Source organism: Macrotis lagotis, chromosome 8 (genome assembly GCF_037893015.1).
Source record: "Macrotis lagotis isolate mMagLag1 chromosome 8, bilby.v1.9.chrom.fasta, whole genome shotgun sequence".
NCBI classification, from domain to species: Eukaryota; Metazoa; Chordata; class Mammalia; order Peramelemorphia; family Peramelidae; genus Macrotis; species Macrotis lagotis.
In genome coordinates this window covers 110,299,646-110,317,092 of record NC_133665.1, presented here as the reverse complement: position 1 = coordinate 110,317,092, position 17,447 = coordinate 110,299,646, and the positions used below count along the sequence as shown (strand labels likewise).

Genomic DNA, 17,447 nt, shown 5'->3' with positions numbered 1-17,447 from the left:
TAGGAGAAGCTGGGGCTCCACAAGCTGAAGAGACCTGCCCAGAGTTCCCTAGGGAGCAGGAGTCATTTGAACCCAGGTTCTCTGCTTCCAAGATCCTCTGATCAAGGACTCAAATTAAAGGTAGATCTACCATCTTCCTTAACATAATTTTACAAATGAAGTAGAGACAGAAAAGCTTCCTATGAGAAGCTGTCAAGTCATTTGCTACACTAAAAATTCTTTCCAAGATAAGTTATTTCTGAACAGTCTCATGACTTAACAAACAGCTGTAGTTCTCAAAAATGCAAACGTCAGAAGGGAAATAAATGCAAGGAGAAATATATCTAAGTATTCTAGTCAGATTAAAAAGATATCATTATTAGGAAATCTTTTTAAAGATAAGAGACAATATTATTTCTGAACAAAGAATTTTTGCTTTTGATAAGAAAAAAGTGACCTTTAATATCTTTTCCCAGAACTCTTTACATGAAAGAAATAATGAATTCCTACTGCTCAGAAAAGCACATATGAACTCAAAGGAAAATGTGTTACTTCAAATAATTTTGTCTTTAAGCTTAGTAATCGTAACTAAGAGAATACTTTTCCTTAAGTAAAAAAAAAAAGCAAATGATAAACCCTACTACCAGGGCAAAGGCTTCATTCATCATTTTCTACATTTTAGCATATGCTATGTTCAAAAACAGTTTGTAAACTGCTTACTTTTATTTGTTTTAAGCTGATTATTTCTTTTTTTGCAAGGCAATGGGGTTAACTGACTTGCCCAAGGCCACACAGTTAAATAACTACATAATTATATATATTATACAATTTTTACATTATATAATAAATGTCATAATATATATCATAATAAAATTGTATAATTATATATATGTCTGAGGCCAAATATGAACTCAGGTCCTCCTGATTCCAGGGCCAGTGCTCTATCCACTATACCATCTAGTTGCCCATATGCTGATTATTTCTAAAGGCAATGTTTGTTTGTAAAAAAAAATTTTTTTCAGAACAGATTTTGATTGTGTTAAGAACTTCAAGTATGGATACTGCCTTCTTAGATGAGTGCCTGGGTGATCCTGAATTAACAATAAAAACAAAATAATAACTAACATTGATACACAAAAAAATTAGATTTAATGTTTGCAAAGTGATTTACATATTCATCTAATTTGATTCTTATATTAGCCCTCTGATAAAGTGCTATCATCATGCCTACTTTACAGATAAGAAAATTGAGACTGAGATAAGTCAAATGACTAGCCCAGCATAAGAAAATCATTATTTATCAAAGGTAGGACCCCTAAGGTCTAGCCATGCTTGTTTCTCAATGCATTCATAATTTAGATATAATCATCAACAAAATTTTATAGACAGTTTTTAAAAAAGATATCTGAATCTTTTTATTAAGAAAAGATATAACAAGCATAAAGTTTACTCACCATCAAAATCTGTATTAATCAACTACTGAGCTTGAGTCAAGAAAAATCTCTCCTACCCTACATCTCCCCAGTACTTTTAGCACCCTCTTCCCTACTCCCACCCAACCCACGGCCCACTCCAACTCTGACCACTGCCCTCTGCCCTTTTTAAACTTTCACTCAGCAACTTCTGCTCCGAAGTCCCCAGCATTCCCATTTTTCCACCCATCTCAGATTCTCCTGGCAGTTCTACTCTAAGCCCCAAGCCATCCTCCTTTTCTTCTCCCAGAATTCTGATAGAGGCTCAAGGACCAGGTGGTCTTCCACACCTGTGCTGCCCCTCCCTCCAACTTTCCAACATCCCAGGTCCTCAGTCTCTTTCCATCCCAAGAGCTCTTTTACTTCACCCTGGGTCCACAGAGGGGAACATTAACCAATGCTCCACTTCCCTTGGGCTGGCCTCAGGCTCTATCTCCCTGCACCTATGCTTTGCCCTCCTGCAGACCACCCCCCCCCCCCAGCACAACATCACTTTTACTATATCTGACTTACCTGTTCTCTCCAATCTTGACTCAAGTCTGGGCTAACTGTCCCCGAATCTCCAATCCCTTTCGCACTCATTCTATCATCTCTCATGCCTCGCTAAATCTCGGTCCTCAACTACTCCACCATTCTTCTTCTTACTCAACTCACATCCTTCTCAATCTTATCTTTCCATTTCTATCAAATTTTCCAAATGGGGAGAGTTTTTCTCTGTAACACTTCATCATATCCAACAGTCCCCCCTCCACTTGACTAAGTTTTACAGTGAGGTAAATATACTGAATAGTATAAATAAGGGCATTCCAAACATTGCTTCCAGTCTCCTGTTGGACTTCTAAACCAGTTATCAGGCAGGTGCAGGTGGGAGATTGTCAATTAGTAAAGAACAGCAATGCAGATGCAGCCTCTACAGATCTTATAAAGCTTCCTTTGCTAGGAATGAAATTGAGATTGATCCCTTTGGACAATGGACAATTCATCCATGAAGGTGTTTTAAAATGAAAACTAGTGTAACATAATAAGTACAATACCAGGTCTGGAATCAGGGAGATATATTCAAACCTCCCCCAGGTACCTAACTAGCCATGCACACCCATGCAAAGTGACCTAAACTCCAAGTTGTGTTTCCTTATCAGTAAAATAGGGATTAAATTACACAAGGAATCTAACTGATGAAGCATTATAGACAATCACAGAATGTTAACAGCTTGGAAGGGAACTAAGAAACCACTGGTTTGGGACGGCTAGGTGGCGTAGTGGATAAAGCACCAGCCCTGGAGTCAGGAGTACCTGGGTTCAAATCCGGTCTTGGACACTTAATAATTACCTAGCCGTGTGGCCTTGGGCAAGCCACTTAACCCCATTTGCCTTGCAAAAAAAAAAGAAAAGAAACCACTGGTTCAACCCTGGGCCTGTTTCCTTCCCATAAAAGCAGGGGGTTGGACCACAAGGCTTCTGAGGCTGTGCCCTTGTCAGATCTAAGAATGAGGACACCCCCTGTGGCGTACCCAAAAACCCTCACTGGGGAAGAGCTTCCTTGCACCAGACCTCTTTTCCAAGTTCAGCTGTTGCTTAGTCTAGTTCTCTGGGGCTATGCATGCGGCTCCCTGTCCTCCCCCCAAGTCTATTTGTCCAGAGCTGTTAGGCTGAGCTCCTTCAAGGCCTCGACCACTCTTTGCTTTCTCTGTATCCCAAACACTTAAGGTAATGCCCAGGACACAGCAGGTGCCTAATAAATGCTTGTAGAGGTATCTCTGTCAACAGAAGAGAATTTTATTTATAAATGAACAGAAATGTAGAACAGAAATGAACTCAAGGCCACAGGAATGAACTATAAGCCTCTAGGGAACAGCCAATAAGACTCTGTCTAAGTCTATGACTGATCCTCGACAGTGGGGTTTCCCTTTGTGGGCTGTCTGCCTGCAAGGCATTGCTTGCTTCTGACTTGTTGGGGGGGTTTTAAATTAAATTTTCTTTTTCTTTTATTTTTCCAATTACATGCATGAGTAGTTCTTCAACATTCATCCGTTTTCAAGTTTATGAGTTCCACATTTTTCTACCACCCTCCCCCTGGCAGCAAATAGTCTAGTTAAAAGTTGTATATATACAATTGTGTTTAACATATTTTCATATCAGCCATATTATGAAAGAGGAATTAGAACTAAGGGGTAGGAGAAACATGAGTAAGAAAGGTAAAACAAAAAATAAGTTTTCAAAAAGTGAACCTAGTATTCTTTGCTCTGCATAGACTCCAAGTTTACCCCCCTCTGGGTGTGGATGACATTGTCCACAGCAGGTCTCTGAAGGTTGTTGGGCATCCCCTGAATTTCCAATTCTTTGCCACCACAAACAGAGCTGCTATGAATCTTTTTGACCGTGGGATTTCTTTAGGATGTTGACCTAGTATTGGTATTGCACATCAAAGGGTATGCACAGTTTTACTGCTCTTTTGGCATAGCTTCAATTGTTTTCCAGAATGGTTGGATCAATTCAAAACTCCACCAACAGTGCGTAGTGTCCCAGTTTTCCTAAAACCTTCCCAACATTGATTTTTTTCCTTTTTTGTCATCGTGGCCTATCTGATAGCTGTGGGTGGTACCTGATACCTTTTTAATGTGCATTTCTCTAATCAATAATGATTTGGAACATTTTTTTCATATGACTATAGTTTTAATTTCTTCATTTGAAAACTACCTGTCAACAAAAATCTGCCTTCTGTCTCTCCCATCCTCTCTTCTCAAATCAGAAAGAAAAAAACAAACCCATTACCAAATTAGTATTTATCATGTAAGAGGCACTGTGCTAAGTAGCTTAAAAAAAAAAAAAAGAGTTCCTGCTTCCAGGGAGAAGACAACATCCAAATGGTGGAAACAATATATAAATAATAGCAGAGCACATCTAAGATACTGAGTGGATGGAATGCTCTTTGTGAGCCCCAATGATCTCCAGGGCCTGGCACTGGAGACAAAGCCTGTGGCTGACGTGGAGAAATGCAGAGTAGAGAAAGAGCATCATCAAGATTAATCTGCTAGTACAATCATTTGGCTGCATAATTTGTTGCCATCAGGGGTTACTGAGCTTGCTGGTATCAAATGGAAGATGATATTCTAAGTTAATTTCTATGCTGGCACTCACTGGCCAGATTAAATAAACCTCTCCAAAGAAATGATTCTATTTTTTTTTAAAGGTTTTTGCAAGGCAAATGGTTGTGAAGTGGCTTGCCCAAGGCCACACAGCTAGGTAATTATTAAGTGTTTGAGACCGGATTTGAACCCAGGTACTCCTGACTCCAAGGCCGGTGCTTTATCCACTATGCCACCTAGCCACCCCGAACTGATTCTTAATACCAAATACTGAACAAGTATTTAATAACAAGTATTTAAAAACAAGTCTGGGATTCTAGTTTAAAAAATATTTAAGCTCCCATAGAAATGAAACCAAGAAAAATAAATATATGCAAACAAAAATATTTATAGGAGTTCATGCTATAGTCACAAAAAAAAACTGGAAATGATGGATATGCCCACGTATTGGTTTGGCTAAACCAATAATGGTATATGAATATAATGAAATACTATTGTAATCATAAATAATGATGAAATAGACAGAATTTTAGAGGAACTATTAGTTACTTACTGAATAGAACCAGCAAGACAAATTATATAATAACATTATAAAGAAACATAAATCAGTTGAGGATTGGAGAACTTTGATCAATGCAAATACCAAGCACCTTTCTAGAGGACTGATTATGATATTTACTAAACCTATTTCTTAACAGTTGATGAACTCAAGATATGGAATGAAATTTTTAGAGTCAAGATAGGCATTTGTTTTGCTTGATCATATATATTTATTATGACAATTTTTGTTTTCCTTTTTTTCTCCCTCAATAGGGATGGCAGCGTAGAATGGGAGGGCAAAGAGGGTTAAGGGTAATCTCCCCCCAAATAAGGTCACTGAGGCATTTTTTGAGATCATTCAATGATTTGGTGGCACAGTGGATAAAGTTCTTAACTTGGAGTCAGGAAGTTTTGAATTCAGATCCAGCCCCAAGCACTAACTTGCTGTGTGACTTGAGTATATTATTTAAATTTTAACCTCAGTTTCTTCATCTGTAAGCTCAGGGTAAAAAACAGCACCTATCTCACAGGGTGTTTGTGAGGCTCTCTAATGAGATAACAAGTGATTTGCAAACTTCAAAAGTACTATGTAAATATTCTTTAAAAAAAAAAAAAAACCAGAAGAAGGCCAGAAAGGTTAGTCAGGCAGGATAGTTTTGAAAACAGCAAATTACCCTCATTATATACTTTAAAAGAAAAAAAAGACAGACATAGAGGTTTCAGTTTCACATACAAACTTACTTTTTTGTTCTAGTATGGATAGAACAAACGTCTATTCTATTTTAGAGTTTGAGTCTCATTCCAATGCCTCATGGTGGCACAGAAGGAAACCTGGGCTCTCAAAGGTGGTGTCAGGACAACCTGACCATGGTAGCTCATTCAAAGAGTCGTTGCATTCATAGAACCATGTTTCTTATAGGTAGATCCATGTTAAACAGGAAAGGGTGGCCCAGATCAAGTTTATATGCTCTCTTCTCACTCAGATCTTGCAGTGATAAAAGCAAGTGAAGGAAGGAAAGATCACACAGGGTACTCAAGCTTTCCTCAGCTTTGTTCTATCCATTGTCATCATATAGCTTTCACTCAATCAACAAACATTTATTTGGTGTTTACTATGTGTTGGAGTTAAAATAAAAAACCAATTATATTTATTTATTGATTTTAAATATCTTCAATTAAATGAATTTTAAGTTTGTCCCCTAAAGTGCCAGATCAATTTTTAAGCCACACTAACAGAAGAATGTCAAGCACTTTCATAAGGGATTTGTAAATCCTCATTCTCCTTCAAACAAAGCAGAAGTCTGAAAATTTCACAACAGGAAACTAGCTAACCGCAGGCTCTGAGTAATAAGAGTGCTGTACCGGCTCTAAGCTACACACACAAATATATTTATATAAATATGTATACATATGTAGATTTCAACTGCTGACTGCTGTCATCCCTAAAATATGGTCAGGTTACGTTTGTCAGCAAAAGGATATGAGCAAACTTCCTTCTGTTTCAAAGTATGATTGTCTTTATTTATAACTAAGAGGATGTTCTGCTAAATTACCTTTAAAATAATTCATAATACTAAATCACTATTGATTGGAGAAATGCAAATTAAAGCAGTTCTGAGGTACCACTTCACACCTATCAAACTGGTTAACATGATAAGGAAAATAATAAATGCCCAAGGGAAATAGAAAAACCAGGACACTGCTAGAGGAGCAGTGAACTGGTCCACCCATTCTGGAGAACAATTTGGAAGTATCTAAAGGGGTATCACACTCTGCATACCCATTGACCCAGCAATTACCACTAACAGGTCTGTATCCCAAAGAGATCAAAGAAAAAGGAAAAGAATCCATTTGTACAAAAACATTTATAGTAGCTCCTTCTGTGGTGGCAAAGAATTGAAAACTGAGATGTCCATTTACAGGTGAATAGTTAAACAAGGTGTGGCACATGATTGTGATGGAGCACTATTCTGTTATAAGAAACGAGGAGGAGGATGCTCTCAGAAAAACCTGGACTTAGAGATGAGCTGATGCAAAGTGAAATGTACTGTACAAAGTAATAATAATATTGTTAATAAGATGCTCAGCTGTGAATGACTTAGCTATTCTCAGTAATGCAATAATCCAAGAGACATATCAAGGACTTAAGATAAAAAATGCTATCCAGTCCACAGAAAGAAGTGATTGTGTCTGAATACAGACTGAAGCATACTTTTAAAATTTTTCTTTATTTTTCAAAGGATTTTTTTGGGGAGGTCTATATTTTCTTTCAAACTTACTATTATGGAAATGTTTTGTGTGGCTACATAAGTATAAGAAGGAATGGAAAAATTAAAATGAATGTTAAAAATGGTTTTTACATGTAAGTGGGGGAAAATAAAATACTCAATAAAATAAAGGTTATATAAAAATCAAATGGAAAAAAGAAATGATGTGCAGGATGGTTTCAGGAAAAACCTGGAAAGATTTATATGAACTGATCCAAAGGGAACAGAACCACAAGAACACTATACATAATAATAGTAATATTGCAACAATGATCAGCTATAAATGACCTAGCTACTCTCAACAAAACAATGATCCAAAATAATTCTTAAGGACTCATGATGAAAAATGCTACCTACCTTTGGGAAAGAACTGATGAGAGCTTGAATGTCAATCTAAGCATAATTTTTTTTCATAAACTTTACATTTGGGGGGCTCTTTTTTTGTTTGAGTTTTCTTTCCCAACAGGGAAAATGTGGAACTGTTTTGTATAACTGCAAAATCTATAGTAAACTGCTTGTCTTCTCAAGGAGGAGGGAAGGAAGGAAGAGAATGAATTTGCAACTCAAACTTTTTTTAAATGAATATAAAAATTTATTTTTACATGTAACTGGAAAATATATAAAAATTTAAAAAAAATTTCATAAGCATGAGATATGGTTGCTTAAGAAATGAAAACTGTTTTTTTTCCCCCAAATAGTGAAGCATGAGAAGAAATGTCTATTGTGTCTTAACATAAAGCCTATGGGGGTGGCTAGGTGGTGCAGTGGATAAAGCACCGGCCCTGGAGTCAGGAGTACCTGGGTTCAAATCCGGTCTCAGACACTTAATAATTACCTAGCTGTGTGGCCTTAGGCAAGCCACTTAACACCATTTGCCTTGTAAAAAACCTAAAAAAACAAAACATAAAGCCTATGTTAACACTAGAAGACTAAAGTCTGTACTTTGTAGGAGTCGCTCTGAGAAAACCACTCCAACTATAAAGAATGTTTTTCCTTATCTCAAGAGCTCTGAGTCTGACAATGATCACTCAGTTCTGAAAAATAAGTACGAAGTAATAACTGAATCATTATGCAACAAGGCCATCTGGGAGCTCTCTGACCCTAAGGCTAGCAATCAATACCACAGCAATGAATCATTAATATTTTAAATCAGGATTAAAAAAAAAAGTATCACTTAAATTTTTAGGCTAACTTAGCTTGGATATCTGCACTTATCTTCAATTACACAGAATGCTTTGTGGTGGGGGAAGTCCTAAGGGTGGTTTTGATAAATCTGTTTAATTCGAAACAAATACTGATAAACAAATATCTTGTTCACAATCAAAAATCAGACTTAGTTATTATTATTCAATCATTCTAACCCAGACTGGTTAAGGCAGGATATCTTTTCACAGCATATGAGGTCTGGCTCTTTTTCTTTGTTAATTCAAGTGATGCCAAGTAAACAAGATCATAGAACTATAGAATTTAAGAGATAGAAAGGATCTCAAAAATCATCCAGTCCAAACCCACACTGCTTACACTTAGGCTTTTCACCTTGTCTCTAGGCCCCTTAGGAAAGAAACTTACGTATAAGTGAAAATGTAAAAAGTGTGACAACACTTTAGGTGCAGCAACAGGAAACTTTGTGAGAAGTGTTTGCAGGTAGACTTCCAAATCTTTTTGCCTTTTCTCCACCAGACTTTTGGAATTTTTTCCAATTATTTTTTTAGGAGGAAGTAGATTCTTATCAATCTTCTTTTCAGCAATAAGCTATAGGAAAACACACTCAGATTAATATCAAATAATTCTGTTCCTCTCAAAAAGAAGGCCTGAGGCTTGAAACATAGCAACACCCAATCTTTCATAATCCCTCATCCTTACTGTAAGATTGACTGAAAGGACCATGGTTCTGAGAACCAGATCATTCAAATGTGATTCTAAACTACATTACTAAAAACACCAGCACATTCAGGGTATGAACTCCATCAGGAAGTCTTTAGGTATAGTCACAAAAGCAACATCATGAAACCCATCCCCAACCCTCCACAAGATTTTCCCAACCTGAAGTTCTAATGAAGAACTCAAAATAAGAGCCAATATACACTCTGGATGGACTATATAAAATTTCAAAGCACTTAAGAATTTTTTAAATTCTAAGATCAAAATTTAGGGATCCAACTAACTATTTTTCTTTAGTATTATTAATGCAAATTTCTTTCTTCAGTTAAAAAAAATGAAAGGAGAAATAAACCCCTAAACATTTTAAGATGCTTTTTTCCTTACAAAAGAGCACAATGAAAAATTTGTTCAAATAAATGTAAAATCTATCATCTTCTAGAGGAGTTACCTTTTCATGTAGATCATGGAAGTCACTGTAACGATGTTTGACTATCCACTGATGGCTGCCAACTGTAACTTGGATAATATAGACCTAAATAAAAAGGAAATCAAAAGCAACATGAAGGAAAGATCCTTCTGCCAAAACTAGGTCAGAACAACAGGTGTAACATTCAACAATCCCTCCTAGAGATGACAATACCACAGAAAAGGCACATGACTGACAAGACCAGGCCAGGACTAAGTGACATGTATTCTAGGCACCCCTACCTAGATCTCTAGATTGTTACATGGTTTCTGCACAGACTACTTATTCTACTTCTTTTCACTACTGAATTTCAAATATATATAAATATAAAGATGTAATTAGAAGAACACAAATGTACATATACATATATAGTCATACATATATAAAGTGATAAAGACAGTCATGCCAACCAGGCCTATGTTAGAGGAAAAGGGAAAGAGAGCTTTGGTCAGAGAGGGTTGGCAGACTCTCTGAAACCAGACTGGGTCAATGAAGGTCTGAGGAAAGCAAGTGGCTTCATCTCAGAGTTGAACAAGACTTCCTTCTCCACTGTGAGGAAGGGCCCAGACTTCCCCAGAGTCTCCAGGTGACTAGCTCCCCATTCCTGCAGCTTCTTTTTCTATATTCTCTCCTAGTAGAGTGGAAGCTCCTTAAGGGGAAGCTGGCTCTACCTCCAACTCTTAGCCCAGGATCTAACACATAGTGCTTAATAAATACTGTTGACTCAATTCCATAGCCCACAACTAAACATCGTCCCTAGGCCCAAGGTAGTTCTCTAACCCCTGAAAATAAATATTCCATTTGGAGGCTTTCTGGTCCATCAGACCTATTAAGGAGCCCCTCTGACTCAAACCAAGTCATCTAATACATAAGCAATCAAAGTCCAGCTCTGATCATTGATCAGTTAAACATCTTCAATGCCCTCTTCTACTTGCACTAAAAATCCAGGTTCTAAGTCTGGCATTAAAGGTTGCTCTTCTTTCAACCTCTTAGAAGTTTTATCACTCACCTTTTTAAAAACATAGAAATTATACCTTTTAACTTGGCACCAGTCATTTGCCTACCAAAGAACTTCAAAGTGCAAGACTGATTTCATTGCATTTTTTAAGGCTATCCTCCTTGGCAACACTTTACACCCATCAGACTAGCTAACATGACAGAAAAGGAAAATGACAAATGCTGAAAGGGATATGGAAAAATTGGGAGACTAATGCACTGCTGGTGGAGTTGTGAATGCTCGTCCACCCATTCTGGAGAACAATTTGGAGTCTACCCAAGGAGCCTCAAACTCTACATCCCCTTTGACCCTGCAATACTACTACTACTAGGTCTGTATTCCAAGGAGATCAAAGGAAAAGGAAAAGGACCTATTTGTCCAAAAACAGAGCAGTTCTGTCTGTGGAGGTGAAGAACTGGAACCTGAGTAGATGCCCATTCATTCAAGGAATGGCTAGACAGGTTGTGATGGAAATGAGGAGTAAGATGATTTCAGAAAAACCTGGAAAGACTAATATATGAAAGGAAGTGAGCAGAACTAGGATAACATTGTACATGGTAACATTTACCAATTGTGAGACTTAGTAGCCACTTGGATCAAGACAATGATGGAGGGCAATTCTGAAGGACTCAAGATTACAGTATCCTAGTTACCTCCAGAGAGAGAACTGAAGAGCCCTAAGGGCAAGCTGAACCTTACTTTTTTCCCCACTCTCTCTAACATTAGCTAAGTGGCCATGGAAAAATCACTTAGTATTTTTCAAAGGCTATTGTTACAGATGAGAAGTTTGCAGAGTGCTTTTAAGCTTAAAAGTTCTGTATAAATATTAGCTATTTATGATGATTAAAGTTCAAAGAGATAAAGGCTAAGAGAAGCAGCTAGTGGTGAGCAGATGGAGAGCTGGGCCTGCAGTCAAAAAAAACCTGAGCTCAAATTCAGTCTCAGACACTGCCTACTTGTGTGTGACCCTGAGCAATTAAATTCTATCTGCCTCAGCTTCCTCATCTGTAAAATGGGGATAATAACAGCTTTAACTGGAATTGTGGAAGGATCAAATAAGATCTGTGTAAGTCTTTAGTCAAGCACACTGTAGGTGTTCAATAAATGCCTGTTTCTTGCCTTCCAGTTACAGATGGTTGGGAGGATCAGATAATGTAGGAAAAAGATTTCAAAATATGAACTATGAAGAGATCAAGATCCAGGGAAAGGGAGTGAGTTGATTTATTCTTGCATTAGAGCAAATCTGAAAAAGACAATTTTTCTTTTAAGGGTAGACCTAAAGTCAAGATTTAATAAAATCTGCCATGAGTAGTGGAGCTGATAGCACTATAAATGTCAGCTATCATTATTAGCATACATCAATTCCAGTAACTTTTGTTGCTCTAAAGATATTAGAGGTAAAGTAATATTTAAAGGATCTTCTGTAGACATTAGGGAAGTGACTTCAGGACCTTGTTGGTCACTAGCAGGTAAGCTAAGGGTGGCAAAGGCAGACAATTAGTTAATGTTTCCTTCCTGAGGTCCCAAGAGGACCAAGGTCTAACATTCTGCTTTCAGGGACAGTGTGGCAAGCTTAATATGTAAGCTCAACACAAATGCCTAAGCTCTGGTTTAAGCCTCAGGCTTCTTCTGAAAAGTCCCTACACAGCAGTATCAAAATCTACCAGAATACATGAGGCATGAAATGCTTTTGTATGGTTCAATCCACACCCACTCTAAGAATCACGCTTACCAGTCATTGCTCCAAATCCTGTAGCATATACTCAAGAAACTCGAATCTATGCTGATGTTTAAGGTCTTTCCTGTAACAACGCAACCAACACTGAAGTTTTTCTGAGTAAAACTAAGTCATAATGCCTTTAAATGAGTTATCAAACTTATTCTTCAAACACAATCAGCTCAAATTTCTGGCACTGGCTCTGAGTAATAAGATCTGAGTTCAAATTCTGCCTCACATACTCTGTGTAACCATAAGGTTAATAGTCATTTTCAGCCACTCTGTCTCTGTTTCCTCAACTGTAAAAATAGGCTGGTTTACAGGAGGGATGGGAATTCAGGGAAGCCTGGAGGGATTTGCATGAACTGATGCTGAGCGAGATGAGCAGAACCAGAAAAACATTGTACACCCTAACAGCAACGTGGGGGTGATGATCAGCCTTGATGGACTCACTCATTCCATCAGGGCAACAATCAGGGACTATTTGGGGCTGTCTGCAATGGAGAATACCATCTGTATCCTGAGAAAGAATTGTGGAGTTTGAACAAAGACCAAGGACTGTTAACTTTAATTTAGGAAAAAAAACCATGTCTTATTATCTGATCTTGTTATCTCTTATAGTTTTTGTTTCTTCCTTAAGGATATGATTTCTCTTTCATCACACTCAATTTGGATCAATGTATAACGTGAAAACAAGGTAAAGACTGACAGACTGCTTTCCGTGGAGGGGTGGGGGAAAGGAAGTACGATTGGGGAAAAATTGTAAAACTCAAAATCTTTAATTAAAAAAAAAGAAACTGGTTTAGACAGGCTCTAGGAGGGTATTTCAGGTCTAAAAGGCTAACCCGAAGAACTATTTTACAAATAGATTAACAAACTAAATATCTTGGAGACTTGTTTGGAATGTGAGCTCCTGGAGGGTAGGGATGCTTTTGCCTTTCTTTGGATCCCTCACTCATCTTATCAGTGGATAGCTATTTCGAGATTCATCCAAAAGCCTGTAAAGTGAACCAGCTCGGACAACTTAAAGAGTCAGTTCAGAGGGTACGAGAGTTGCCACCACACCTCCAAATCATATTGGAGCCTTTCAGACCTCCTCCACATCTAAAAGAGAGAAAACTAACTTCAATCTCGAGAGGGTCCAGGCCTCCAGGCCCCCGGGGCCCAGCGCTCCAGGGCTGGGGAGCAAAGTCTGCCTCTGGCCTAACGAAGCTCCCTGTGTTTGTGCTCCCTCCCTCTCCATCACGCGGGCAGTCAGGACCCCACAAGGCCAGGGAAAGCGGAGTCTCCCCCGGCTGGGGCGGTGGGGTGGGAGGGGGCGCCCAGCTAGCTCTAAGCTCCAGAACAATTTCCCTGACAGTCAGCGCGCCTGCGCGCCGTGGTTACCCACGGCCCTGGTTAGTGCATCCCTGGCTTCCCCTCCTCCGCCCTTAGGCAGTGAGCTGTCACTCGGTATACAGCAGGCGCTCAACAAATGCGGGGCCCCACGCCCCTCCCCCTCCCTCCCAGAAATTCACCGGGCTCCCCTCCCCCAGCCCCGCGCATGCGCCCCGGGGCCGCGCGCCGCCCAACGGCCGGGGCTCCCCCTCCCACCCCGGCCGGGCCCCCCGCGGCTCGGGGCCCCCCGGGCCTGCCCCCGGCCCCCCGCGGCTCGGGGCCCCCCGGGCCTGCCCCCCGGCCCCCCCCGCGGCTCCTCACCGTGTAGTTCTCCACCAGCTCGGAGCCCGGGATCCGCGCCTCCTTGGCCGGCTCGGCCTCCTCCTCCTCGGGCCCGAAGCCCCCGGCGGCCGCCGCCATGGCCCGCGGGACCCGCCCGCGCAGCGGTCACTGACGCCGCCCTCTCCCGGCGAGTCCGCCGCAGGCCCCGGTCCGGCCCCCGCCGCGGCCCCGGAGGCCGCCGCCGCCTGCCCGGGCCCGCGACCCGGCTCCGGCCGCGGCCGCCGCCGCCATATTTGTTTGCATCCGGCTGGCGGGGGAGGCCCCGCCCAACTTTATTGACAGCTCCGGGACGCGGCCACGCGGGGGCGGGGCCTTCCGCCTCCGCACCACGCATGCGCAGGGTGGCTCCGCCTGCCTGGCCCTGAAGGAGTACCTAGTTAAGAGACTTGGGTTTTTTCAGGTTTTTGCAAAGCAACGGGGTTAAGTGACTTGTCCAAGGCCACACAGCGGCGTCATTATGAAGTGTCTGAGGTCAGAGTTGAACTCAGGTCCTCCTGACCCCAGGGCCGGTGCTCTATCCACTGCACCACCTAGTCACCCTTGGGAGACATTTTTAAGGGATAAAAAAAAACTAACCACTAAGAGTCTTTTTAATATGTCTAAACCTAAAAAACTGATTTTCTTTTATCTTATTTCAGGCTTCCCCCCCCCACAATAACCCCATGAGTAAAATAAATAGATCTGTTCACACTTGATATATGCAGGAACAAAGACTAAGACAGTGACCTGTCCGGGGAATGAATTTGGTTTGAATTCAGTGCCCAGGCCCTCTTGAATCTCTGCTCCTAGAATCTTAGAACCTGAGAATCCCTGAGGGCATGTTGTCCAAACCAAAGAGTAGCCTAGGTTTGCATCTTCAGGGAACGAGGAGCCTGGTCAATCCTCCAAGGCCAAGAAGATGCTAATGCATATGGCTGCAGGAGAGCAGGGGACCTGGACAGAGTTCAAGGGCCAAGAGGAGGACTAGTGCCTTCACATGCAGAAGGAACAGGGGTCTTTCCTAGGTAAAGAACAGAGCTTGAACCCCCAAAACAGTGACCATACCTCTCTTTGGATCACACCACCTTGGAAGCACCAAAAACTGACAGCTCTGAAAAGAGCACAGAAAAGTTTAACACTTCGCAAAATCACTCCTCCCCAGCTAGAGCAGAGCCCAGTTTTAACATAAGTAGGTTAGGAAAATGAACAAAAAAAGAACTTGACCATAAAAGTCTACTTTGAAGGAAAACGATACAAACTCAGAAGAAAACACAAAAACTGCTACAGGGAACCCTGAAGGAAAAATGCTAATTAGATACAAACTAAACAAATATTCTTAGAAGAGTTAGGAAAAGAAAAAAGATGGGAAATGAGATATAAGAAAATTATGAAAAAAGAATTAACAACTTGGTAAAAAAAAAAAGGCACCAAAAATACAGAAGAAAATAACACCTTAAAAAAAACAGAATTGACCTAATAGTAAAAGAGGTACAAAAATTCACTGAAGAGAACTCCTTAAAAATGAGTATCAAGGGGCTGCTAGGTGGCGCAGTGAATAGAGCACTGGCCCTGGAGTCAGGAGCACCTGAGTTCAAATCCAGCCTCAGACACTTAATAGTTACCTAGCAGTGTGAACTTGGGCAAGCCACTTAACCCCATTGCCTTGCAAAAACCTTAAAAAAAAAAGTATCAATAGAAAAAGATTTACAAAATGTCACTGAAAAAAAATTCCTTAAAAATTAGAATCGGGCAAGTGCAATCTAGTAACTCTTTGATACATCAAGAAATAAAACAAGGTCAAAAAAATGAAAAAAGTATAGAAAGTGTGTAATTTCATCCAAAAACAACAGACCCAAAGAGATAGGAAAAGGGAAAAAGATCCACATGTATGAGGCTATTTAAAGTAGCTCTTTTTGTAGTGTCATTGAATTAGAAATTGAGGGGATGTCCATCAATTGGGGGAATGACTGAACAAGTTGTAGTGTTGTACCCAAAGAGTGAGACAGAGACCAGAATTTGATAAGGTTGGAGATCTTTATTCCTGGGGACTGTCTGGGGATTGAGTACACAAATCAGACAGTACCTGAGTGTTCAGGGGATAGAGTTTTTATAGTGTTTTGGAGGAGGGAGTGGTATTGAGAGCAAGCAGGATACAGAAGCAAAGACAGCAGTTAGATATATTGTCCTGTCATAAGGTTCCATGTAGATAGGGGTGAGAAGGGGGTCAGTGTCTTTGTGTAATGTTAGAACATATTTTCTCAGATGGAGGGGGTCACAGACTTCCCACAGGTTTGAGGGGGATAGAAATTACTACCTTATAGTTCTAGTCACCTCTGGGACAGAAAGAGGCACAGACAGGGTTTAACAGATACAGCAAGGTAATTCGGCTAATAAGGGTGCTTTGTAAAGTTTTAAACAACTCATGGTATATCTGTGACCCCAGGGTCAAGCATCTGGATCCAGTCAAACTATACACAAATATTGATATTGCAAATTAATGGAATATCTGTGACCCCAGAGTCAAGTATCTGGGTACTGTCCAGTTATTTTCAGACTCGGAGGTACCTAGCCAAAGTTATATTTCTAAGGAGTTTCTCAGGGCCCAGAAGGATGTCAGGAACCCCTTTCTATACAGGAATTTCACAAACATTGATATTGTGCTTCATTCCCCACTTTTTTCCAAAATAACTCAAACCTTTTAGTTATCATCTTCATAACTTGGATAAGCATGAACTACAAGCATCTTTACAAAAGATCCAGGTATCATCATTACACCTCAATCCACCTATCTCTTTAAGCTGTACAGGCTCACTAAATCAGAGATAAGATTCTCCTTAGATAGGATATAAATATACCACCCAATAGTCTCCCTCCTTTTCTTTCTTTTTTTTAAATTAATTTTTATTAAAGATATTATTTGAGTTTTACAATTTCGCCCCAATCTTACTTCCCTCCCCCCACACCCCCACAGAAAGCAATCTGTCAGTCTTTACTTTGTTTCCATGTTGTACCTTGATCCAAATTGGGTGTGATGAGAGAGAAGTCATATCCTTAGAGAAGAGAAAAGAAGTCTAAGAGGTAACAAGATCAGACAATAAGATATGTTTTTTTCTAAATTAAAGGGAATAGTCCTTGAACTTTGTTCAAACTCCACAGCTCCTTAACTGGATACAGATGGCTCTCTCCTTTGCAGACAGCCCAAAATTGCTCCCAATTGTTGCACTGATGGAATGAGCAAGTCCTTCAAGGTTGAACCTCACTCTCATATTGCTGTTGGGGTGTACAGTGTTTTTCTGGTTCTGCTCATCTCACTCAGCATCAGTTCATGCAAATCCCTCCAGGCT

The 17,447-nt window shown here is 40.1% G+C and overlaps 1 protein-coding gene across 4 annotated transcripts in view; it reads right to left on the bottom strand.

Annotated features, from left to right (window-relative positions):
• The window catches only part of NISCH (nischarin), a 44,436-nt gene extending 30,161 nt beyond the window's left edge, over positions 1–14,275 (bottom strand). For 2 of the 4 annotated variants that reach the window (XM_074198145.1, XM_074198146.1), the window contains exons 1-3: positions 14,104–14,274; positions 9,674–9,757; positions 8,914–9,096 (exon numbers count right to left, since the gene is read on the bottom strand). In XM_074198145.1, coding sequence (XP_074054246.1) covers positions 8,914–9,096; positions 9,674–9,757; positions 14,104–14,202 — 366 coding nt within the window. In that variant the 5' untranslated portion in view covers positions 14,203–14,274. Of the gene's footprint in view, positions 1–8,913; positions 9,097–9,673; positions 9,758–14,103 lie in introns of all 4 variants that reach the window. The other 2 variants (XM_074198147.1, XM_074198144.1) reach the window with 2 other exon arrangements.
• Between the last annotated feature and the right edge of the window lie 3,172 nt (positions 14,276–17,447).